General features: G+C 47.0%; 6 protein-coding genes across 6 annotated transcripts; 5 read left to right on the forward strand and 1 right to left on the reverse strand.

Annotated features, from left to right (window-relative positions):
* Positions 1-638: 638 nt before the first annotated feature.
* Positions 639-2,686, forward strand: CLUP02_08174 (FAD binding domain-containing protein; the record flags this gene model as incomplete). The annotated part of the gene is made up of 2 exons (XM_049287164.1): positions 639-732; positions 795-2,686. The coding sequence occupies 2 exons, from the start codon at positions 639-641 to the stop codon at positions 2,684-2,686; spliced, it is 1,986 nt and encodes a 661-aa protein (XP_049144307.1).
* A 2,164-nt stretch (positions 2,687-4,850) lies between these two features.
* On the forward strand, positions 4,851-6,530 carry CLUP02_08175 (uncharacterized protein; the record flags this gene model as incomplete). The annotated part of the gene is made up of 5 exons (XM_049287165.1): positions 4,851-4,876; positions 4,943-5,093; positions 5,157-5,422; positions 5,472-6,138; positions 6,186-6,530. 5 exons carry the CDS (start codon positions 4,851-4,853, stop codon positions 6,528-6,530), a joined length of 1,455 nt encoding a protein of 484 aa, XP_049144308.1.
* Positions 6,531-14,264: 7,734 nt separating this feature from the next.
* CLUP02_08176 (HET domain-containing protein) lies at positions 14,265-15,102 on the forward strand (the record flags this gene model as incomplete). Its single annotated transcript, XM_049287166.1, has 2 exons — positions 14,265-14,518; positions 14,751-15,102. The coding sequence occupies 2 exons, from the start codon at positions 14,265-14,267 to the stop codon at positions 15,100-15,102; spliced, it is 606 nt and encodes a 201-aa protein (XP_049144309.1).
* A 714-nt stretch (positions 15,103-15,816) lies between these two features.
* On the forward strand, positions 15,817-17,601 carry CLUP02_08177 (SKIP/SNW domain-containing protein; the record flags this gene model as incomplete). The annotated part of the gene is made up of 2 exons (XM_049287167.1): positions 15,817-17,376; positions 17,434-17,601. The coding sequence occupies 2 exons, from the start codon at positions 15,817-15,819 to the stop codon at positions 17,599-17,601; spliced, it is 1,728 nt and encodes a 575-aa protein (XP_049144310.1).
* Positions 17,602-21,561: 3,960 nt separating this feature from the next.
* Positions 21,562-23,206, forward strand: CLUP02_08178 (endo-beta-glucanase; the record flags this gene model as incomplete). The annotated part of the gene is made up of 3 exons (XM_049287168.1): positions 21,562-22,171; positions 22,258-22,358; positions 22,433-23,206. The coding sequence occupies 3 exons, from the start codon at positions 21,562-21,564 to the stop codon at positions 23,204-23,206; spliced, it is 1,485 nt and encodes a 494-aa protein (XP_049144311.1).
* An 808-nt stretch (positions 23,207-24,014) lies between these two features.
* CLUP02_08179 (Tim17/Tim22/Tim23 family protein) lies at positions 24,015-24,730 on the reverse strand (the record flags this gene model as incomplete). Its single annotated transcript, XM_049287169.1, has 3 exons — positions 24,015-24,371; positions 24,471-24,566; positions 24,629-24,730. 3 exons carry the CDS (start codon positions 24,728-24,730, stop codon positions 24,015-24,017), a joined length of 555 nt encoding a protein of 184 aa, XP_049144312.1.
* Positions 24,731-24,972: the final 242 nt, after the last annotated feature.

Genomic DNA, 24,972 nt, shown 5'->3' on the forward strand with positions numbered 1-24,972 from the left:
CTATCAACGAGCACATTTGACCAATTCTGGAACCCCGGGCGAAGGATGCTTGCCACGCATCCGCCGCTATCAGTTGCTCCGGAGAGAAGTCTCGGCCGTCAATATTGGGCTCTTCCTCGTTCTTGTCCCTTTGCCCCCTTCACGCCCCCTCTCTTATAGCCTCCTGAGAAAGGCATGGGTTCTATCCGTACAGATAGTGTAGAATAGCCCTTGCAAACATTGCCTCTCGGCCGTGGACCGTGGATGCTTTGACCTACATCAATACGCAATAAGGTAATGCCTCCCAGACGTACAGCAACACTATTGCCATCGAGCCCACTCCTGCCCGCTATTATACCTCGTCGACCATCGTTCGATTCCCTTCTAGGTGTCATAGCACATGTTGGTTCTCGTCCTTTGCAAACGGGTATTCCACCGCTTCGGCCTCTCTACCGTCTGTTCCCATTATCCAACGGTCCAACGTTCCATTTGCTCATCTCGGTCTCCACGCGTTCACCCCGCTGTTGTCGTTGGAAGAACCGCGAATTAGATCTGCGAGGTCTTATATTTGAAGCACTTCGTCCCATCTCTGTTAATTGTCTCTTACTGCTCCCCATCCGTCCATCGGCAGCACTCGCGTCTGACCCCACGTGGTAACCATGTCTTCGATGCGTTCCCTCTTGACGGCGGCTCTGCTGTCTGTCAGCCACTTGGCTGCGGCCCAGACTATCGTCGTCGACGGTCAAGAAGTTGGTGAGTATTCTACCGTCTATTCAAACCTTCAAAGACTGAGGTAACTGACTTGTATGCCCTAGCCGCCGACGCCTCGACTGTTGCTCCGGCCGCTGAGGTTGCTGACGTCTCCATCGCCAGCACCTCTGCCGGCCTTTCTGAAGGGGAAAAGCTTCAGCTCACCGATGCCGTTCTTGCCAATCTCACAGCGCTCCAGCTGTCCAACATCTCCCTGTTTGGCTTCGAGGATGGATCTTCGGTCAAAAAGAGATCGCTCTTTGGCCGATGCAAGACCTATCCCGGAGACCTCCTGTACCCGATCGGCCTTGTCTGGGACATCTTCAACCTCCTTCTGGGAGGTGCTCTCACCAAGACCATCCCCGAGGCCTCTGTCTGCTACGATGATTTCGGCAACTATGATCAGGCAAAGTGTGACTTCTTGACCGCCAACTGGGTCAACGGATCATACTACCACACCGAGGACCCCACGGCCATTAACGCCGTCCTCTTTGAGGGCCTCAACTGCATGCCCCCTACCATCAATGTCGGCGAGACCAACTGCAAGGTCGGCGGCCTGCCTTCCTACGTTGTCGAGGCCACCACCGTTGCCCACGTCCAGCTGGCAGTCAACTTTGCACGCAACCTCAACCTCCGCCTCGTCGTCAAGAACACTGGCCATGACTTTGGCGCAAAGTCTACCGGCTACGGTGCCCTATCCATCTGGACACACAAGTTCAAGAACATTGACTTTTACGAGAGCTACCAGCAAGACTCGTACAGCGGTCCTGCTTTCAAGCTCGGCGCCGGCGTCCAGGCGTACGAGATCTACGAGGCTGCCAACAAGTACGGTGTCACCGCTGTCGGCGGAGAGGGACAGACCGTGGGTGTCATGGGCGGTTACGTCCAGGGCGGCGGGCACAGCCCCATGTCTGGTCTGTACGGCATGGCGGCGGACAATGTCCTCTCCTTCGAAGTCGTCACTGCCGACGGCCGCTTCGTGACAGCCAGCGAGTCCCAGAACTCTGACCTATTCTGGGCCATCCGCGGTGGTGGCGGCTCCACGTACGGCGTTGTCACCTCTGCCGTCGTCAAGGCACAGCCCAAGATGAACATCACTACCATGACCTTTGCCTTCTCCAGCGGTGACAACTTGACCACCGACCAGTTCTGGACCGCGCTGCGCTTCTACTTTGACGGCTTCGTCGAGTATGCTGTCGACAACGCCAACTATGGATACTTCCGCATCCAGAACCTCGGCACCTCCTTCGCCTTCGACATGGGCCCGTGGTGGGCACCCAACATGACGAAGACCGAACTTGCTGATCTCGCGGCTCCCCTCTTTGCCAAGTGGGCTACGATGGGCCTCGTCGTTGAGCCCGTCTACACCGAGTACGACAACTTCTACTCGGCCTGGCAAAACTCGTTCCCGCTGGAGCCCTGGGGATCCAACGCCATCCGCCAAGCCAGCCGTCTCTTCCCCAGAGCCAACTGGGAAGACGAGACCAAGCTCAACGCCACCTTTGAGGCCATCAAGTCCGTTTCCGAGGAGGGTGGCTACATCGTGGCCTTCAACATGATGGCGGCGCCCAAGACGGGGTACCCCGACAACGCCGTCAACCCGGCGTGGCGCGAGGCCGTCATGCACTGCATCACCGCCGCCCTCTGGGACCCGACCGCCAACGAGACCGTCATCAAGACGGCCAGCGATAAGCTCACGTTCGACTGGATGCAGCGCTGGCGCGACGTCTCCCCCGGCGCGGGCGCGTACATGTCCGAGTCGGACTACATCGAGCCCGACTTCACCCAGGCTTTTTGGGGTACAAAGCACGCAAAAGCCCTCGAGCTTAAGAAGAAGTATGACCCCAACGATGTCTTTTACGCGCAGAACGGCGTTGGGTCTGAGAGCTGGGAGATGTCGGAGATGATTATGGGCAACTTGCCTTCGCAGAACAGCAAGTTGTGCCGCAAGCAGTAGTGGATATCTGTTTTATGGTGTTGTGTAATCAAGCCGTCGGGGATATCTTAGGCGGTGTTCGAACTTCGATGTATATATTGCCGCTGTATATAAGAGTGGCTGGCTCGATTAGCTGCTTAGACCTTGGATCGCGGATCGTGAGATGATCTCATGACGCATTAGAATGGCGAACTTTACGTTCTTACTTACCTGTTCGAACCTGACTTTTGATCTAGTCCCATAAGCATGTCTTACTCCGACGAAAGTGACTATGTTTCATTCCTCGCAATTCTCGTCGCAAGGCAGACGCAAAGCGGATCGCTAGGGTTAAGTCTTGTCCGGGCTGCATTGGTTGAGAAACCTGTCTTCATTGATTGCCAGTGACTTTGCCGGTTCTGAGAGATCAAACTCCTGGTGTCAGTGTATTTATTCGTCGAGGCAGTTCAGGAAAAATACAAATAGCCAAACTGACAATAGTGTGATATATGCACAAGTCACATAGCTCCCACGGATAACTAGACCTGCGGCTCTTCGTCTAGGATAGAATGACAATTAGTTTAGAAATAGTATAGAAACAACACCGAAAACCTCCATATTGTAAGTCCATCAGCCTATCAACAATCCAGCCAGAACTGACGAGAGAGTGGGTCACGAGAAAGGAAATCTGAATGAGGTAGAGCCCCTTGCGATTCGTATGGTGAGGACGATATTGTTACTCATGTCCATGAGAACCGAAATGATCGAGGAATCAGCCTAGAGCGAGGAGATGGAATCGCTGCCGCATGCACCGCTGACGAAGGACGAGGTTTGAGCAGCCATATTCTCCTCGCGTCCCTGCAAAGCACCGGGAATGGATGGCTTACCGGCGATCGATTAGCAAAGGCTATGGCCAGAGCTTGGCGAGCACATTTTAGACTCTTTCGGTGGCCGCTAGAGCTCGGCAGGATTCCCGAGGATCGCCAGAATTGTACCCCTGCGGAAATCAGGAAAGCCAGACTATTCTGTAGCCAAGGCGTACGGACCGATCTCTCTGCTCTCAACGCTTGGCAAAGCAATAGAAGGAGTAGTCGCTGTGCAGCTGTTAAGTTGCTCCGCCATCACCGTGCCACCACCAATTTCGCCTTTGGATCAATTCGTTGCTGGTGGTGGTAGATAGTCGCTCCAGGCTGAGCCTCATTCTTCACTTGCACTGCCCCACCTCGGCCTGAGCTGACACGCTGATAACATCCATCTTTCGCCAACTCACCTTTCTGACGGTGATGAACAAAATCATGGACTAGCCTCAGCAGCAAGATCCCCAAAAATGTCCTTCGGCTTTGCTATCGGCGATTTCATCGCGGTGCTCGGCCTTTTCGAGCGGATTGCAATCGAGCTTAGGAATTTTCGCGATGCTCCAGCACGCTTTCAGAATCTGATTGTCGAACTCGACTTGCTACGCAGCACCCTGAAGCATGTGCTCCAGGCCCAAACGGACGATCAAAACGAGAAGCTGATTGTCGAGCGTATACGGGCCATAGTCACCCATTGTCATCAGCCCCTGCTAGCCTTCGTCGACAAGCTGCGGTCCAAGGAGAGGTCTCTGGGTCACAATCGGACTGCGCGGCTCAGCGATGTAGGGATTCGGATGAAATGGTCCATGGTCACTCAGAAGGACGTTGACGAACTGCGCAAAATTCTGCTTTCCGAAATGTTGGCGATCAACATGCTTCTGAGCGTACAGCAGCTGTGAGTACATGTCACAACAAGAGTCGCATGAGGTCTTACAGCTTTCACAGGGCATCAATGAGAAGTCTATCATCTCGTATGATGGAGTCCCGACAGAGCTTTTTGACTATTGATGACAAGATCTCGACAATGTTGACCTTAGTCCAAAACATACCTGGTTCCATTGCTGATCTGCATCTGACCGTTACTCGGCATGGAGAACAACAGACCAAGCGAGGTATGCAACTGACGCAGGCGGTCACAAGGCTCTCATCGCAGGTCACCAAGATTTTCCATCAAGGCGACCACACCTTGCAGATGATCCAGCACGGCGGTGCTCAAATTACACGAGTTATGGCGCGTGTATCTTCGATCGTGCGCGATCTCAGAAAACTTATGTACATGTATGTACTCTCCACTTTCTCTTATCTACCGAGAGGCTTAATGTCATGTTCCCAGGTTGTCAAAGTGTTCGAAGGATATGCTTGCGGCTATTCAGCAGAACACGTAAGTAACCTGCGTTCTACCTTTGTGGCAAATACTGTCGAAGCAGTCTTGACATGGATGGCATAGCCGTTTGCTTCTCGACATGGCTGCTCATATGAAGAGAATCGCCCGAGCTGTTGAATCTATCCCCCTGCATCTTTCGCTTGACATCATACGACTTGATGATGCTCTCGGGGAGAGTTGGGGACTGCCTATGCAGGCGTGTCAAACATGGCAGGTACAGTAAAGATTCCCCTTTTTGTAACCCGGGAATACATGGACGCTGATCGTGACGAAAAAGTCGTTCAAAAACATACTGACAGTAGTCGTCTACGCGAATGAACGCCCCGGTCTGAACTATATAATCCAGGACCAATTCCAAGTGACTCTTGCAAAGACGGGGCGTAAGATTGTGGAAAATAATCAATGGACGTCACTAGTCAATGCTGGTGCCCATCTACAGCAGGCCATGATCGTTCCGGAACTTCCTTATATGGAAGGTGCTTGCCCACATTCTGGTTGCTCTGGTACACTGGTGAGCGAGATTGGCGAAATTGACAAGAAATGGTAAGTGGATAGTTTCAGCCTGACAGTTCTGAATGCTGACATTACACAGCTCTACGTGTGGGCGAATCACAAATACGGAGAGGCTGGTCCCCCAACTACTTCGAGTTTATCCTGAGAGACGGTTGGATTCAATATTGCCTAACGAAGATGAACCACCTCCTGCCCAGGCCAGCACCCAACAGACACGTCCACACCATTCGACTAGCTCCATACGACCGATCGTAGATCACACACACCTGTTTCGCCGTATACAAGTCTACGAGCGACAGCCTCCTCTTTCCTCTAAGGAAGAAGCGTACGAAAAACTAGCAGAGGATGCATCCCACTTTCAAGCTAATTTATATCTTGGATGGCATGCTCTTAGCATTGAGTCAAATGATGAAGCCATTCGTCGCCTGAAACAGGCTGTTGCTGCAGGTATGCTTATTCATTGGTCGTGCAAAGAAGAGGGAATTGACAAGCTCAACATAGACAACGGCGACTGGGTTGCCTTCTATCTTCTGGCGATGGCTTTCCTGGAACTGGATCGTCACAAAGAAGCACATGACGCACTCCAGCAAGCCGTATATCGCAACGGGCGTGTTCCTGACATCTGGATTGCTGTGGCTATCCTGTTCTTCAAGATAAACCAGTACCGTGATAGTCTAGATGCGCTAACAAGAAGTATTCGACTTAATCCTCATACATGGGAGTCGTGGTATAATCTTGGGGTCCTGGTACGTTCATGCTGAAGATTACTGAAGCAGCTAACCGGTATAACTAGTATGACCAATGCAGCCAACCAGCTGATGTCATGGATGCTCTTGGTCGAGCCTCTGAGCTAAAGCCTTCTCACCCTGAGAGCCGTCGTCGATTAGAAGAGTTGAAGGGATTGGAACCAGGCGCTCCTGGGGAGCATCTCAACATCATGATCCACTGTGAATTGGTCCATATATCAGAACCGATACCCGTATTCATCGAGGATGAAAGTATCCCTGTCAATCCGCTCAATCTCAAAGATGAGGAAGAATGGCTCACCGAGAGGGAAGGAGACGGAGATACGGGCGATGTATTTGAGGGCGTGGATAACGATGTTCTCCACTATATCATGAGCGATGCAGAAGTTTAAGCAGCCATGTTGGTATCCCTATTACAGGGTAGTTAGTTCGAACCGTAGTTAACGAAGAGATTAATTAAACTATATGAATATCTGCGTAGGTATAAAAAGGAGGTTCTAACCGTAGGTTAGGCTAGCTACGATAATTATAAATAAGGCCCCCTAATTAGCCCCTATATAATCGGCTATATACCGCGGTCGAATTAGACTTCTAATTTAATATTAACTTTCTCTTTTTTTTATCGATTTAACCGCTACAGTTAGAGGTATAATTCGACCTCGGGCCTATTTACTAAGTTGTCTCTTTTTCCCCCTTTTCTTTACTCTTTTTATATAACCTATCCCTCTATTTATATAATAACTTTTCTATTACTTACGAATTACTCTAATCCCTTATTTAGTACTACTTTTATAAAAGCGTCTACGAGGTTATTTTTATTATTAATCTAACGGATCTCGAGTATTTTATACTTTTTATATAATTACCTAAGGGCTATAATATCGATTATAAGCCTCTTTTCCTTTATCGTTCCTAATTTAACAAAGTATTCGTATAGTAAGTAAGAATCTATATAAATAACTATTAAAATAAGTAAAAGGCTAATTCGATCGGTAATCTTCTTTAGCGTTATTAAAATCGTATAAGAGAGGTTAACGCCGTTAACTATACTATAGACCTCCGACGCTAATATACTTCTTATTACCCGCTTATTTTTAATTAATAAGTAATAGATTATATTATTATATATAGTAAATTCGCTCTCGCCTATACTCTCGTTAACTAGGATAATAATATACCTTAATTACGAAGTAAGGTCGTTATTATTCATAAATAACTTATTAATAAAAACGTAGAGCTTACTTATTATAAGGTCGATCGGGTAGTAAATAAGACCTCGATCGAGATTTGTTTACTATTACTTAAGCTACTTATTAAATACCTCGACGTTTCGTTTAGTTAGATCTATAGCCTATACTACCCTAGCGTAGTTAAAAGTCGCTTTAAGCTAATAAATACTTATAATATATACCCCTCGCGCGAGCTTAGCTTTATACCGCTTCTTAACGTCGGTTATATTTAGATTAACGAAGTTAATCTTCTTACCCTACCCCTTTTATTAAAAAACGATAGTTTCCCCTTTAATTATAAAAATCCTATTATTAAATATAAGGGGGGTATTTATTATAAGGACCTCTTTTAGCTTCGCTACGAAGCCCGCTTTTTAGAGCTCCTTATCCTCCTTTTTTATAAAATTAATATTAAATAGGCCTAATATATCGTTAGTCTATATTCTAACGATCCTAAATTAGTTACTTTCGTACTCCGCGACTAGTAAGTACGGGTCGTACGTAGAGGTAACTATTAATAGTTAATTAATATAAAAATCGTAATAAGTAGCTTACTAATAGGTGCCCGATTTTGCGAGCCTATATAGTAGCTTAAGCACTTTAATAATCGTACTTTTTAAATACTTACTAGCTATTTCCTTTAGTAAATAGGCTAGGATTCTCCTTATAAGCCCTGTAGCCGATTAAGTATAGGCCTAGGTAATATCACGGCTCTAAATCTCGTATCCCTTCTTCTATAGTAATACTATTAGTATTATTATTAATCATTAGCTATAGCGCTATATAATAAGTAATTATATAAGTAGCGTCGCCTTTTTAACGTCGCCGTACCCCTAAATTACGTATCTAGACTTCTCATATAGCTAAGGTATTCCTTTCTTTTTAATCTTACGAACTATTCGTAATTTAAATATATAGAGGTTTATATATTTTTCTAAGTTATATAGGATAAATCGATAGACCCCTCGATCGCAAAGAGTATTTACTTCGATAAGATCTAATCCTTTATACGGCTTTTTAGTAATTATAATTACGCCTTCTTTATATAGTTTAACCGCTAGCTCGAAATCGGCTTTTTTTATTATTATATAAAAGGTATTAATTACCTCGTTATTAGTAATAAATTACTACGTTAGGGCTTACTGTCGTAATCTTTTACGACGTCTCGTTAGTAATATTAGTACTCTTTTAGTAATATCCTCTTCCTCGTCGTCTATTAATACTACTACGACGATTTTATTAAGGATAATTTCCTATACTTCTACCGCGGGTTATATAGTTTCCCCTAGCTCTTCTTTTTCTTATAAGTTAAAAATTACCTCGTTAAGATCTATATAGTACGGTCTAATTACTATAATTAATACTTCGAGTAGCTAGTTACGATCTCTCGCGACTATATAAGAGCGCTCGTTAATAGAAATTAACTTATATAGCCCAGTTTACTATTAGGTAATTTCGTACTATACTCGTATATCCGAATTTAGTAGTATATCTAGATTATCCCCTATATTAGGCCTATTGTGCGTAGTAATTACCTCGTTAACTTACTTTTTTATATTTACCTCGCGCAGTGCCCGCATTACTTTTTTAACTACTCGGGCTCGTTAGTTTATGCTTAGCGATAGTAGTAAGGCTAAGGTCGTTCTTAAATATACTCTAAATACTAATAGTATTAGTATAAGTCCGTTAGGCCCTATAGTATTATTATAGTATTTAAGTACTATCTAGAGGCATTCGTTATTAATAAAATCCGGATTTTCCTCTTTAATAATTCTAAACGCCCTTTTTAACTACTAGTATACTCTTTTTACCTTTCTAATACTATAGTACGCTTTAATAAGTACGACTTTTAGTTATATACTATAGGCCGTCGCATTATCCCTAAATTCTACCGACTTAAAGCTAGTACTAGCGTCGGTTCTAATACCGTCTAGCGGTCCTTAGTATATATCGATCTAGCTTTTTCGTAAGGCTACCTATACTATTTTTATTTATAAATCCTAGAGGAATTGCCCTACTTAGAAAGATATAGTTACGTCGATTATTCTAGCACGTATAGCTTTAACGAGGTAATGCGGGATATTCTTATAAAGAATATAAAAAGTGAATATTCATATAAAAGCAAGAATATATGAATATAGGGGATATAAGCGTATATAAAAGAGGTTTTTATAGTAAAGAGAGTAATATAGTTAAATTACTATATGAGAAGTTACTTGCTTAACGAAAGGTCTAGGTAGGCAAATACACGCCTACATATAGGCATAAAAACCTCCTACTAGAATATTCCATTGCTTATTAATTATGATATAATTAATAAGCGTATACGTAAGTGAATGCGTAATCGTAGTACGTAATTCCGCCTCGAGTAAATTCTAGATTATTCAGTTACCTTCCAGTACTTTCCATTGCTCACGTAAGCTTATATAAGCAGTATTGCTTACATAATCAATACCTATAATAATCTACAGAAATCGTAGATTAATATGGTATATAGTTTGCTTACGTAATATTGATAATAAGGCGAATAATAAAGTAAACAAAGTTACCTTCGTAACAATTATATATAGTACTAGCTAACTATTTAAATAGAAGATATCGATAACGATTTCTTAGTTAAAGTTAAGCTTATTATATAATTTAAACTTAAATCTACGTAGGCTTTACGTATTTATTTAGTATTAATAATATACTTTCGTTAACTACTCTAGCGCCCCTATTTCGATATTATTATTACTTAATTACTTTAAGAAGTTATATAGCCTCGTAACCGACGGGTGCCCAAATCTCCGGTATAGTCTTTTAAGCTTACTTTCCGTTAGGTAATTAATCGACTTCGTATTATTAATAAGCTTTATAAACGTATACCCCTATTGTCGTTCGACTATCTCAAAGTACTTACTACTAGAGATTCTATTCCTCGTATTATTAAATATAATACCTAGTTAATCTATATCTTTTAGATATAAGAGAAATAGGGTATTAACGGGTAAAATATAAAAAATCATCGTTCCGAAGTGCGTCTCTATTTCTACTATACCTAGGGCGACGATTTCCTTACCTAGGCCGAAACTAATCTTTATAATACTTACCGTTAACGTATTAAGCGTTACTAGCGCGATCTTTTATAGTACTTAGAATTGCCCTTTTTTTCTAGTTAACTATTACGATGCCCTAGTATCTAAGATAATCTATTACGAAGGTAACTTTGTTTACTTTATTATTCGCCTTATTATCAATATTACGTAAGCAAACTATATACCATATTAATCTACGATTTCTGTAGATTATTATAGGTATTGATTATGTAAGCAATACTGCTTATATAAGCTTACGTGAGCAATGGAAAGTACTGGAAGGTAACTGAATAATCTAGAATTTACTCGAGGCGGAATTACGTACTACGATTACGCATTCACTTACGTATACGCTTATTAATTATATCATAATTAATAAGCAATGGAATATTCTAGTAGGAGGTTTTTATGCCTATATGTAGGCGTGTATTTGCCTACCTAGACCTTTCGTTAAGCAAGTAACTTCTCATATAGTAATTTAACTATATTACTCTCTTTACTATAAAAACCTCTTTTATATACGCTTATATCCCCTATATTCATATATTCTTGCTTTTATATGAATATTCACTTTTTATATTCTTTATAAGAATATCCCGCATTACCTCGTTAAAGCTATACGTGCTAAATAATCCTATAAAAATCGTCTAGGCCGTACTTTTCGTTTACGTAAAATATCTATACGAGCTTAGTATTCGAGGGATCTAAGTAGTATAAAAAGGACCCCTCTAGCTACCCTTAGATATACTTAGTACTATGTTCTTTTTTTTTAAATATTAAAAGAGATAGCGTCTTCTCTTTAATCGTTAAGATAATAGGCTTCGGCCCTATTAAATTCGCCCTTTTAGCTACCTCCGTATTTATTATCTAAGGGACCTTCTTTTACTATTTATATATAAAAGCCTATTTATTAAGAGCTTTTACTACCCTCTATTCGTTTAGCCTCGTATATCCTCTAAAGGCTAACGGGGCGAAAAAAGAGTAGTTAATATTTTTAATTTCGTTATAATCTAATTCGTTAGTATAGGGGGTAAGATCTTCTTTATTTTCCGAATCTCTTATAAAGGGTATATACTTTAGGCCGCTACTTTAACTACCGTCGCTAGGTTCTATACCCCCGGATCTACCCTTATATATAATAAGGAATTAATTAAACTAACGAGGGCTAGTTTTACTATTTACTACCCTCGACTTTTTATATTATTTATATAATTTAGTACGCTCTTTTTCAAAGTAGTTACTTAACTAATATCTATCTTTTTTATAAATATAATATTACTTCTTTTATTACCCTACCTATAAGTTAAATCTCTACTTATTTAATAAATCTAGGCCTCTTTACTAACGATTACTATATCTAGCCTCTTTTCTTTTCTTATTATATATTCAATCGACTTAATATTACTAATAAGGGCCGTTATACGCTTAGAAATAAGTTTAGCGCAGTATTCTCGCCTTAATATTAAAGCTAGATCTTAGCCTTAAGTAGAGCGTTTTATAGTCTTTGGGTACTTAATATAGGGTAATCTTTACCTCTAGTATATACTAGACTACGGTATAAAAATATCCGACTTTCCGCTCGTTTATCCCCTTATTTAGCTAGGTTTTTACTAGCTTATCGATTCGATTAATAAGCTCTTCGAGGATCTTTACTCGCAATTTACCCTCTATTATCCTAGCTATAAATATAAAAGAAATCGCTCGTAGCTTAGATAGGAGCTCTAGGTTCTTATTATAGGTCTCGAAGCGGCTTCGGATTACGTTAATTATATTAAAAAAGTCGTTTCGATCGAGATTACATACCGCTTTATAATAATAATTAGAGGCTTTGCCTATAAGTATAATATTAATTACCGAATAGTACTAGTATTCCCTAATTCCGACTTTTTCATAATAATTATAAAATATCGTTAGGGTTTTTTATAAGACTTTATACTTCCCCCTAGAGTATAATTTCTTTTTTAAAAAGATCTTTTTAAGGTCTATAAATTGCCTCGTATTCGCTACTAGATTTTTAGTATTTATATACGAACCCTACGTCGCTACGTACTATTAGTAACTTCGGGTCGTCTACCTCCTTTTTTATTAGCTAATCGGCGCCGAATTTCGTATTAGTAGCGGTAACGAGTTATAGATTAAAATAAGTAGAATTATTAATTATCGTACTTTTAGTACTATATTTTGCCCCGGTATATCCTTTTATAATAATAGATTTCCGTTAGTAATTATAAAGAGAAAATCTAGGTCGTTTACCTTTTTTCTAAATTCGTTAAAACGATTATATACTCTATTAACCTATACCTAGTTCTATAATACGAATTCCTCTTTTATAATTATCGCTATTAGTATTTCGTATAGCTCTTACGATTATAATTATACTAGTAATACCCCTCGCTTATAAAGGAATCTATTAATTACTTTCGCAATTCCTAGGCTTACGTTTACGAACTATTCGTCTAGCTAGTAACTAAGGTCGTTTATAATCTTATAAAATAGGGGTTACCCCTATAGCCCCTTTTTCTTATAAACCTTAGTTAAATAGATTAATACTGCGTTAATTTACTCGCCGTTAGGCTAATCCGCGATTCTATATATCTACGTCCCCTAATAATCCGGGTTAATATTTACTTATTTATAAGGGATTAGGATTCTATTTAAGATCGGGTTATATCCTCTTCTTCTTTACCCTAACTCGCTAAGGGTCGTACTCTAGCTTATACCCGTATTAATAGTTATTAATATATTTAATTTTAATAAGGATATATTTAATCTGCGCGCAGGTCGTAATAAATCCGTACTTTCGCTACTTAACGAATTTATTAAGGTTTAGGAGATTCTTACTTCTTCTCGCTATCTTATTACTACTTTCGTTTTTACTATTTTTAGCGATTACTACTACTTTTTTAGATCGCTAGCTATTATACTTATTAAGATCCTCTTTTTTATTTAATAAAAAAGGGTAGGTTTTAATAATTTCTTTTAATAATAGTAGCGGTAGACGTTTATATTACTATAAGAAGATATAGTAATTAATCTTAGGATCTTTATTAATTACTAATTTCCGCTATCCCGTATACTTCTAGCCTCCTAAGCCTCGTGCTCTTTATAATCTCTAAATAGCTTCCTTAGTTAATTTCTAATCGCGGGCCGGCTATAGAAAAGTCGTTTAATAAAAAAGCTACTCGGGGTAATAATAAAAAAGCTAGTTACTTAAGTAGTTCCGTTAATTAACGTAGTTTAACGTAGTAAACGTCGACCTTTCGTAGGTAGTAAAGGGCTATAATTACTTAATTCCGTGTAGTATTTGAGAATTACCTCCTTTTTTATTTACTTCCGTAAGGTTAATTAGTACGAATCTCCTATCCCGTGCGGTATTAAAAAGTCGTCTCTTTTGCGTAGCGAGATACTTTACTAATTTATAATAGTAGAGTTTAATTACTAATTAATATTAGTATCCCTATTATAAGGTAGTTAGTTCGAACCGTAGTTAATAAAGAGATTAATTAAACTATATAAATATCTATATAGGTGTAAAAAGGAGGTTCTAACCGTAGGTTAGGCTAGCTACGATAATCGTAAATAGGGCCCCCTAATTAGCCCCTGCGCAGTCGGCTGTATGCCGCGGTCGAATTGGACTTCCAATCCGACAAGCCATTTTCCAACGCCGTTGCACCAGCTTCATCCATCACAGTGAACCTAAGCGTACTTCTGTCTCAAACACACACTCGGCTTTAGCGTCCAAAACTTCATCTACACAGCTTGTCAATGCTCGCGTAGCAAGAGCAGCTGTGAACGAGGCAACATCGATATTAATATGCCAATGATATATGGCGAAGGATCCAAGGCCTTCCGTCGCCTTCAGGAGGAGATATCTCGAGAGACGAACGATCTGTCCCTGTTCGCATGGAAGGGCCATCCCCAGGGTTCTGTGGGATCTCAGATGTCCAGAGGCATCTTTGCGAGGTCCCCAAGCGAGTTTAGCTCCTGTTCAACAATGCAAAGGTCTGGCACGAGACAGGACTCACCAGGCGAGTTCACTCTCACCAACAAAGGTGTTCGATTTGAGACGAAGTTGTACAAGTATACAAACGGGGCGTTTGTAATTTATCTGGGGTTTAGAATGCACGACACACCCGTCTGCATTGTTCTCACACGCACACTAGAAGGCTTCGTTCGAAGCGAACCTTGGTCGTTGACGTACAAGCCGTCCTGGAACCTATCCAGGGTTCCCAACATTTTCGTATTCCACGTCCAAAAGGAACTTTGAAGAAGATTTTGCTCTGACTCTTGCGTTGGGATGGGCCAGTCCGCGTCAACAGCCCTTCGCCGTACATTACGGTTCTGATCGGTTGGTGGGCGCTGACAAGCTACCAACGACCAGAAACGTCCTCCCGAATAACTTCCCGGACCTTGTCAAAGACGATCTCGACTGGGGGAGTTCGCAAGAAGAGGCATTTGAGAAGGCACTTTTGAGCATTTGCACAAACCCTCAATTTCAGGCTACGGAGGTAGAGTTCGTCACCAAGAAGATAACTGATGGGCAACGTGGCTTTCGCATGGTCAAAGATTACCGCGCCACTTTCAGGGTCGAGTTAGAGACGCACCAAGATCACAACGGCATCATAACCTATCATGCTTCTCTGTCTGGCAAGATCTAAAGAGTGGAGAGTCGCAATGTTATGTTGACTTTGAAATCGACATGATCAGATTCAGCCTGATGGCCGGGAGTTGAGTGTTCTATATCGCTCTATTCTGACTAATACTGAATTTCCTATGCACATCATATTCTAAGGCCGCAATATATTTAGGTATCACTGTAGGAGTTAAGACCACCGTTTTTATTTTTGAGGGACCAGTTCACCCGATCTAATGGACTTGGTCGACTATGCAACATTGTATTATTAGCCACCCATTTAACGTCCTGCCACATACAGTGTGCTGTAATTCCGGCTTTGGTCGGTTAAATATATCAAAGGAAACATATGATGGTCAATGGTGAAGCGCCCAAGAGCCACCAGACGGTGAAGATGGAATTAGCGACATTGGGAACCGGGAAGCCACGCGTAGGTGTATGCTTAAACCTTTCTCTTTTGCGGCGATCCGGTGCCTCTCGTCTCTCTTCCGGAACTAGATTTGCCTAGAGACGTGTCACTCACAACTCCTCGACTTGTCAGCGGAGATGAGTGGTTGTGATGAAAGCTAACGGGAGGCTGACGGGAGCGAGCGACGTGAAGGTACGTACTGACCACCAGACCCGCTTAATTACCACGCTAGTCCAAAACGGAGCAGGCGCATAACCTGCCTTGCGAATTTCAAGGTGACATCTCTCTGATTTCTATCCAAACACAGCTTCACGAAGGCAGCCGATCATCATGGCCTCGATCGCAGCATCACTGGCCTCGGCCCTCCCGAAACCCAAGTACACTGGAGAAGATGAGGAAGCTCCCTCACGCGCTCTGCAACGCGGCCCCCGTATCGTTGGTGCCGGCCAGCTGGACGAGACGCAAATCGTGCTGAAGCGATCGGGCCCTCCACCATACCAACAGCGAGCAGGATGGCGACCGCGAGGACCCGAAGATTTTGGCGACGGTGGCGCGTTCCCCGAGATACCGATCGCTCAATACCCGCTCGACATGGGAAAGAAGGGCGCGACGACCAGCAACGCGCTCGCCATCCAGGTCGACGGCGAGGGCAAGCTCGACTACGGGGCCATTGCGCGTCAGGGCCACGCCGAAAACCGAATCGTTCATACCTCGTTCAAGGATCTCATTCCTCTTCGCCAGCGCGCCGACGCGGGCGAAATCGACCTGAGCCGACCCAGTCAAGAGGAGGTGGAAGCGACGGCGGAAAAGACGAAGAATGCATTGGCAGCACTGGTCAGCGGTGCCGTGGCCGCCCAGAAGCCAAAGACGCTCAGTGTCGGAAAGAGAAACGATCCGACATTTGTGCGATACACGCCGGCAAATCAGATGGGCGACAACTCGACCAAGCAGGACCGCATTATGAAGATTGTAGAGCGGCAAAGGGACCCGATGGAGCCTCCTAAGTTCAAGCACAAGAAGATCCCCCGTGGACCGCCAAGCCCGCCACCTCCTGTCCTGAGATCGCCGCCACGGAAGCTGACGGCAAAGGACCAGGAGGATTGGCGCATTCCCCCGCCGGTCTCCAACTGGAAGAACCCGAAGGGTTTCACCGTCCCCTTGGACAAGAGATTAGCGGCCGATGGACGCGGACTCCAGGACGTGGCGATCAACGACAAGTTTGCTCAATTTTCCGAAGCGCTGTACGTCGCAGACAGGCACGCCCGCGAGGAAGTAAGACAGCGTGCAGCCATGCAACAGCGTCTGGCAGAGAAGGAGAAGGCGCAAAAGGAGGAGAACCTCAGAATGCTGGCCCAGAAGGCTCGCGAAGAACGGGCCGGCGGGGGCAGACGGGACTCACGATCACGGTCACGGTCACGCAGCTACAGCGGCTCAGACTCGGAAGACTCAGACGGTTCGGAGGACTCTGAGATCCGGGAGAGAGAAAAGGCACGAAAGGAGCGCATGCGTGAGGAGGAGAGGAAGCTTCGGCAGTCACGTATGGGTGCCGAGAGGAGAGTGCAGGTCATGGCAAGAGAGCAAAACCGCGACATTTCGGAAAAGATTGCTCTTGGTCTTGCCAAACCTACCCAGTCCAAGGAAACCATGTATGACTCGAGACTTTTCAACCAGTCCAGCGGCTTCGACAGCGGCTTCAACGAGGACAACCACTACGACAAGCCGCTTTTCGCCGCTCAAGAGGCTATTGGCAGCATTTATAACCCGCGAGCCAACATGGACGATGAGGACGGCGAGGCAGCAGGTGATAAGGAAATGGCCAAGATCCAAAAGACCAGTCGGTTCGGCGAGGCTTTGGGTAGGGGGACGTTCAAGGGCACAGAAGATGTCGAGGTCAGTACACCACTTCGAACGAGAGCAAAGGGCAGTGCTAACAAACATTTTCCACAGGCGAGAGAGGGACCAGTGCAGTTTGAAAAGGATGCCGGGGACCCCTTCAACGTGGACAAGTTCCTGTCCGAGGTGGAGCAAAACTCTTCGTCAAAGAGGGGTTACGGTCTTCAGGACGATGATTCTCGGCAGCCGAAGCGGGCGCGAGTAGACGAGGATGATGATTAAACTAGGCCGGTTTTCTTATTGCTTCCATATAGCCAACCAAAAAAGCTTCTTGGCTTCATTGTACGACAAAGTAGGGGACGTTTTTTGGACTGGCATCGAGATGGGCGCCCTTATTCGGGGCATCGGAAACAGCCTCGCAAAATGCCAAATTGCAAGGCATAACGCAGAAGTGCAGTACATGCACAAAATCGATTTGAGCCCAAGAGACGTGGTGAAGAAACATTGGATGATTGCGTAGACTTCGTGGGCCCTCTATTGTGTGTTTTAGGGCGGAAATTCTCTTGACTTTTTGGCTTGAAGCCGACTGGATGAGTTGGTGTAGCGACGCTGGCTGTTTCAGGGACGGCGAATTCATGCGGACTTTTATCTTCGGACTGGTTGCGGCAAACTCATGCTTCTCTCTTCCAAGACAAGGCCGAGAACCGGACGAAAGACGGACGGAACCATTTGTTCTGGCACCTCTGGAGCAAACGACTGGACTTGCTACCTGTTGGGTTGACGGGCCTGCCTTGAAGTCGGTAAAACTTGTCAGAGTTGGGTGTCGGCGGGAGTGACAGTCATGACCGGCGAGGGGCACGTCGTGGGGTGTCATTGGTGGTTTGCAAATGTGGCCCGGGAGTTGAACCAAGATCCAAGACATCAGGCGAGCCAGGGGGGAAAACAAATAGTTGAGACGAAGATCAGGCAGTGTTGTGGGAAACGTGGGCGGTGGCTGGAGCATTGGACGTTCCGGGCCTATAATTAAAGTCTGTATTGTCCTTGGTAAGCTTGGTATGTAAGGTGGTAGACCAGAAGCTTTGGCTGACAGGTTTTCTCGTTGAAACAGTTGCGTTTTCTTGCTCTCGTGGTTTAAGCTCCGAGTCGGAGACGTTTGCCAATGCCTTGGCTGTGAGCCAACCGGCTTTTAGGAATGTAACTGTTCATGCGTTCTTGAGAGGATAAGAGTTCACCGTTGAGAAGGGTTGCTGGGCAATCGCGGAGTGTAGCAAAAGGTGGGTTACCGTGAAGTATGAAGTGAGGAGAGTTGGTGTTTTGTTTGAAGCATCGTGAGACGAGAGACAGCGGAGAAAGCAATGGCGGAGAATGGAATGAGAGAAAGAGGCAAGAGCTGTTGTAAGCTTAAATCTACGCCAACCGCCAGCGAGAAGGCTACCAGAGTTTGATCTTACATGCTATAGGTATTTAGGCTTCATGTTCGCATCACGCATGTTGGGCTTTCCGGGCCATATGCGACCCAGTTCAAATGTTCACTCAAACACCTCCAACTGCTCCCCGATGGACAGGTACGCGGATGTCAAATATGCTGATCAGTTCTCCCGATCTCGTTCCACGAGTTGGGCTGGGGCCCGTTGCAGGAGCGGCAAGCCGAACCTGATCCGAATTCGAGCTGGCGGATCCCCAGGCGCAGATCAATCACGAAATGGTTCGCCGCACATCAGCAGTCGATCTTTCAATGCGGCTCCCAGTCATGTCAGGTACGCGGACTGGCTGTGAGACATTGCAAACCTGGCAGCCGTTCCGTCTATTCTTGCTCATTCCCTCGTTACATTTCATTTCTAGTTCCCGACTCTAGATATCTTTCTGATAGTCGCTCTCGTTCAAGTTCTGTGAAGGAAACCCTCTGAGATCAAAGCGTCGGCTTGAGACGAGGGCTGATAATCAAGCTTTCTTCCCATCACCCGTAAACCAGGGTCTTGCGAAAGTAATTCCATGATTCAGAGAAAGACAAACGACATCGGAGCAATGATCGGGGAGTAAGCAGAGAGAGAGAAGACAAGACCGCACACTTGACATAGTTCTTCGGGCCTTTTGGCTGAGGAAAGGCAATGCATACGACAAGCTGCGCGGGTCCCATTTCATTGACTTCCAGACTCAGAGTTTAGGGCCTCACGGACGGTCCAACTTGGCTCCTGTCGCCAAGCCCTTTAGTGCTTGGGGGTTCGGCCTCTAAGCCGTGCCCTGCTCACCCCTGACTCCAGAAGCCAAGCTTGTCTCTTCCAACTTCCATACTTCTTCCGGATGGTTTTCCTTGTCCTTCCTACCTAGTTCCAGTCACTGCCAGTCCAATGCATGTCACATCAGACAGCGTCGACGTGCATCCACTATGAGGCGCTATGAAGCGTCGATCCTGCCGGCTGCTTCATCCGACATTGTCTTCAACCCCGTCTCTCTTACATTCCTACCATCTCGTGCGGCGGCGACAACAATAGCCAAGACTTCGGATTCATTTTGCCTCTTTGACACCGTCGTCTGTTATCATCGCCCGCGCAGCAAAGACAATAATGAGATGCTGTCTGGGAGCCGAGGCAGGTCACTGACAGTTGGGAACGCACTCGCACTCGCTCGCTCTTCATCTCGAGGCTGCAACAAAACCTGGCATCCGGTCCTCCTTTCGGGCTGAGGGGCAAGCCCTGCCTCGCACATTGACGCTGGGTAGTGCCCAATCTAAGTATCTCACTCGTGAGTCGTCCGTCCCTATCATAACGACGCAGGCCGAGGAACCCTGGCACTGCCTCGCGTTCAAAGCCCAGAGCCATGAGCCAGCAGAGCTTCTCCATCCCATCTATGTTTCTTGTCTTCTTTCCCTTGAACCCTGCAACGGTAACGCTGTACCTAGGCGCCCACTTGGTACCGTCCATGGCCCCCCTCCACTCACATACCCCTTCTTTCATGCCCCGAGGGCTGTATCTGCTTCTAAAGCATGAATAAGAAGCTTCTTCCCAGACACGACACCCCAGACGCACCGGCAAGCTTGCAGAGACAGCATGACTTTTGACAGGACTTGACTTTTCTCGCAATGCACCTTGGGTCTGGCTCCAGGGCCGGCCCACAACTCCTCCCCAGCCTCACTCACCCCGGGCCCCCCATATTCGCTCGCAAAGACCCGGCCTGTCAAGGCCGGCAGTCAGATGTCCCTGCTTCCTCGCAGAAGCCCCATGAGGCGCCTTTCTGATGGCCCCCCCCCCCCCCCCCCCCCCCCCCCCCCCCCCCCCCCTCCCCCCCCCCTCCCCCCCCCCCCCCCCCCCCCCCCCGTCCCCCCGCCCCCCCCCCCCTCCCCCCCCCCCCCCCCCCCCCCCCCCCCCCTCCTCTACTTCAACTTGGCAGCATCTTCGGTACCGTTATCCAGTTTACATCCGAGCCCGTGCTTGGCGCCGGCGCGCGGAGGTGCCAGTCGTTCTCACGTTTCCTTGTGCTTGACACCCACCCCCTTGACTTATGTGATCTCCAGGGGATCATCCATACCTCGGACGCACAGCTGAAGCTCAATTGTCAAGTTGGCAATTGCTTGTTGGTTGGGCACCGTGTATCATGTCTCGCCCCCCGCGTCGTCGTGGCCTCTTTGACGGAAAAAAGGTTGTCTGTCCGTGAGGAACCACGATCGATGCTTATTTCTCCAGGTTTCCCACCTCCGATTGCTTCATGTAAGACCTCTCTTCTCTCATCTCTTCTCCATCACAGATTCAACGCCTCTTGGCGGTTACCAATACCTTCCTTTTTAATATTTTATCATAATTTCACTTCGAGCCTCTGAGAGGACTGCGCCGCTTTGCCTACACCATTATTATCATTACCACAGAACAAGGGGAAGAAAAGAGCAAGGCCTCTCTTATCACCGCTTGAGTCATCTACCTACTTTTGGCATATTTACCACGCCATAGTAAGCCCGAAACCTGGCACAGCAGCAATAATACGAACATTTCACGCCCGACGCTCGCATTTCTTTCCAGATCCCTGATGCGCGGAAGAGAGAGTCGGCCACCGAAGTCCCCTGCAGACCAAAGCAAGCCGGGCTGCCTCTCAAGTCTCTATCCCTTTTTTCCTTCTCATCCGCTAGTCGCCATTGGACCGGGTTTTGTGGTCCACCAGCGTACGCGTACATACTACGTATGATAGGCGTAGTCGTCACTCTCTGAAAAATCGGGGGTGGAACTACGTGAAGCGTATCAGCTTGAAGAAAAGATGGTTCCAAATCTGGGACCAAACACATCACTCGGCTACACTCCGTTTGAGTACTGGAAGGGTCCGAAACCCGTCCTTCCCAGACCAAAGCGCAAATCTAGAGCCGTCGCCCTCGACCTAGAGCCGTTGCTTCCCACCCCCACCCCGGCCCCGAAGCCTAGAGCAGCCGTGAGATGGCCTGGTCAACATCCTCCTGCAGGTGTCTTCGTGGCGCAGCCAGGCACATATATCGTATCGCCCAATATCAATCGTAGCAAGACACCTTTTGCGGAGATACTCGTCGTGCCACCAAAGGTCCTGGTCCACCCACTTTTCCGGGACGAGATAAAGACCCCAGACTGGCCCCGAGGCTTCTCTCCGTACCCCGATTCCATGAACGACTCTGACTACTACGGCGGCATCATGGGCGACTACGGATTTTCAAACGAGCGCCTCGGGCAACAACAGACTGCGTGGTGGAATCCCAAGGGATGGACGAAACGGATCTGGGCCGGCGTCGGCGGTGCCCTCGTCGTCATCATTGTCATTGTCGTTGCCGTCACCGTCACACAAAACAACAAGAACCGATATCCCGACTATTCCCAGCTGACGTACAAGCTGAGTGACACATGTACGGAACCGTGCTCAGGGTCCTCGCCCGTCGCACGAGCCCCCGGCTGAATGAATGACCATGAATACTCGATCTGATAATGACAGACTCTGGAGAGAACTTCTTCGATGGCTTCAACTACTTCAATACCTACGATCCTACTGGGGGTATGGTTCACTACGTCGGTGCCGATGAGGCCGCAAGCAGGGTATTTAAACATCTTCACCCACTACTTATATGGAACCACCGGCTGAGTATGCAACTTTTCTTCGTGAAATAAAGAACCTCACATACGCCACATCCTCCACCGCCGTGCTGAGGGTAGACCACACCACCGGCAACACCTCATCGCCCGACGCCTCGACGGGCCGCTTCTCCGTCCGCGTCGAGTCCAAGACGCAGTACGACAAGGGCCTCTTCATCTTCGACGTGAAGCACACACCCTACGGCTGCGCGAGCTGGCCGGCGCTCTGGTTCTCGGACCCCAACAACTGGCCCGACGCCGGCGAGATCGACGTCATGGAGGCCATCAACCAGGGCACCGACGGCAACCAGATGACGCTGCACACGACGTCCGGTTGCGAGATGAGCGTCAAGCGCAAGCAGACGGGTTCGACGCTGCAGTCGGACTGCAAGAACACGACAAACGGCAACGCGGGCTGCGGCGTCGAGGGCAAGGCCTCGACGTACGGATCCGACTTCAACGCCGGCGGCGGCGGGTACATGGCCATGGAATGGCGCGACGAGGGGATACGCGTGTGGCAGTTTGCGAGGGACTCTGTGCCCTCGGACATCACGGCCGCGTCGTCGCCCGACCCCAGCACCTGGGGCGAGGCGCTCGCCGATTTTCCCAACACGGCGTGCGATATGAGCTCCCACTTTTCGAACCAGTCGCTCATCATCAATATCGACGTCTGCGGCTCGCTCGTCGAGGCAAAGTATGCTGATTCCGGGTGCGGCGGGAGCAGCTGCTCGGATTTCCAGGCCAACAACCCGGACGCCTTCAAGACGGCGTACTGGGAGTTCGGGGCCTTTAACTTTTACACCGCGTCGTGAGTGCGGCACGGTGCTGATGAGGTGATGATGAAGAAGAACAGGAAGAGAGCAAATAAAATGGGAACAAAGATGAGGGATACGGGAAAAGAGGGAAGAAAAAAAAAACAAGACCTGCATGAGATGACATGAACCAAGGTCGCCACCAAGGCAGGAACCCCAGGTGGCCGAGGATCGTCATGGGATCCGATTCTACGACTATTTGACCTTTTCAGTGAGAGCCAGCGAGCTTTTTCTAGTACACGGTGTTGAGCTTGATTCCCTCCCGGGTAGGACGCCTCGGGATTACTAGAATACCAGATAAGAACGGGGAGGATAGGCTTAGATTGAAAGAAGCAAAAATGCACCTATCGTGCAATCCATCAACTCGGATATCGGAATTGCTGAATCAAGGCCAAATATATTACAATTCTATTCTTGCTTCCGACATGTAGTCTATCCGACAGAGATCTGAGCAGAGTCGTCCCGCTGGCGTAGGCGGGTGTGAAACAACAACACCACCAACCCTTGAAAAATCCAAAGTGGAGAGAGTTTCTGGCATCTATATCGTTTCCCCCTTCCCCCCCTCTTCTAAGCCGGCTCCTCCCAAAACAAAAAAGGGCCAGTAGAATATGACTGAACCGTTCCCGTAACGCCGTGCAATGCAAAAATGCTTCTCCCGTCCGCCTTTTTGTTGGTACATGTACAAATAGTCACCTATCGTCGCCCCAAGACGGAGGGAGAGCAGGAACAAAAGCTCATGACCTCTCCGCCCGCCCCAGAGTGACGGGAGAGGCAATAGCCCCCCTCATCATCCCCACAAACAACCCCCCTACTCATCGCTCGGCTGCCTCATGTACGCATCAATAGCAGCGCTAAACGCCGCAAACGCAACACACCCGCCCAGCGCAGCCTGCGGCCCAGCGTTCTTGGCCAAGATCCCGCCCGTCAGACATCCCGCAGCGACGCCGTTGCCCAAATCGTTCTTGGCCCGCAGACCCTCGATACCGCACTCGATGCCCGCGAACAGCGCGCCGACTTTGCCAAAGTTCTTGGCCATGCTGTACGACCGCGTGCCCATGTCCTTGAAGCCCACGCGCAGCTGCTGGCGCAGAGGTAGGTCCGCGATGGGCGTCACCGTCGTTTGGCCGGCCGTCGTTGCTGTGTGGAAGGGGGTGTCGTAGGACATCTGAGCAGAAGAAAAGGGGGAAGTCAGTCTGGGTGCGCTTTTCTAGTTCGGAGAGGAGAAAAAGAGTGCGGGAGAAGAAGGGGGGGGAGGAAAACGTACAGATGCCATGAACATGCCAAACAATCCTCCCATACCGAAACCCATGACACCAGACATGATACTCTTCGTAAAGCAGTTCTCCATAAAGTTGGTCATCTGAGCGCAAGCCCATCGTTAGCATAAGAGTCATTCCAAGAGAGATACCTTTCTCAACATACAGCCTTCATCTCAGGATCCGGGGGGCCCAGAGACGCCGCCGCGCCTGGGGATCCGCCTTGCGACTCTTGGGGAGGCATCGCACCGCCGCCGGGGAAAGCCATTGTGTGGTAAAGGAAATTAGTTGTTTGGTTGTGGTCGTTTGTAGGGAGCGACTCGGTTGGATTGTGCCGATAGAAGCGATCGCGACGCGTAGGTTGAGTTGGAAATGAATGCGCCGGAGCTGATGGATCTTGAATATTTCTGCCAACAAAGACCGCCCCTGGGTAGACAGACACTCGTCCCTGAATGCGCCGATGGCAAATTTATTTCACGCTGCTCATGGGCTTGCCAGGTACCTCTTATC

Source organism: Colletotrichum lupini, chromosome 4, assembly GCF_023278565.1.
Source record: "Colletotrichum lupini chromosome 4, complete sequence".
Lineage (NCBI taxonomy): Eukaryota > Fungi > Ascomycota > Sordariomycetes > Glomerellales > Glomerellaceae > Colletotrichum > Colletotrichum lupini.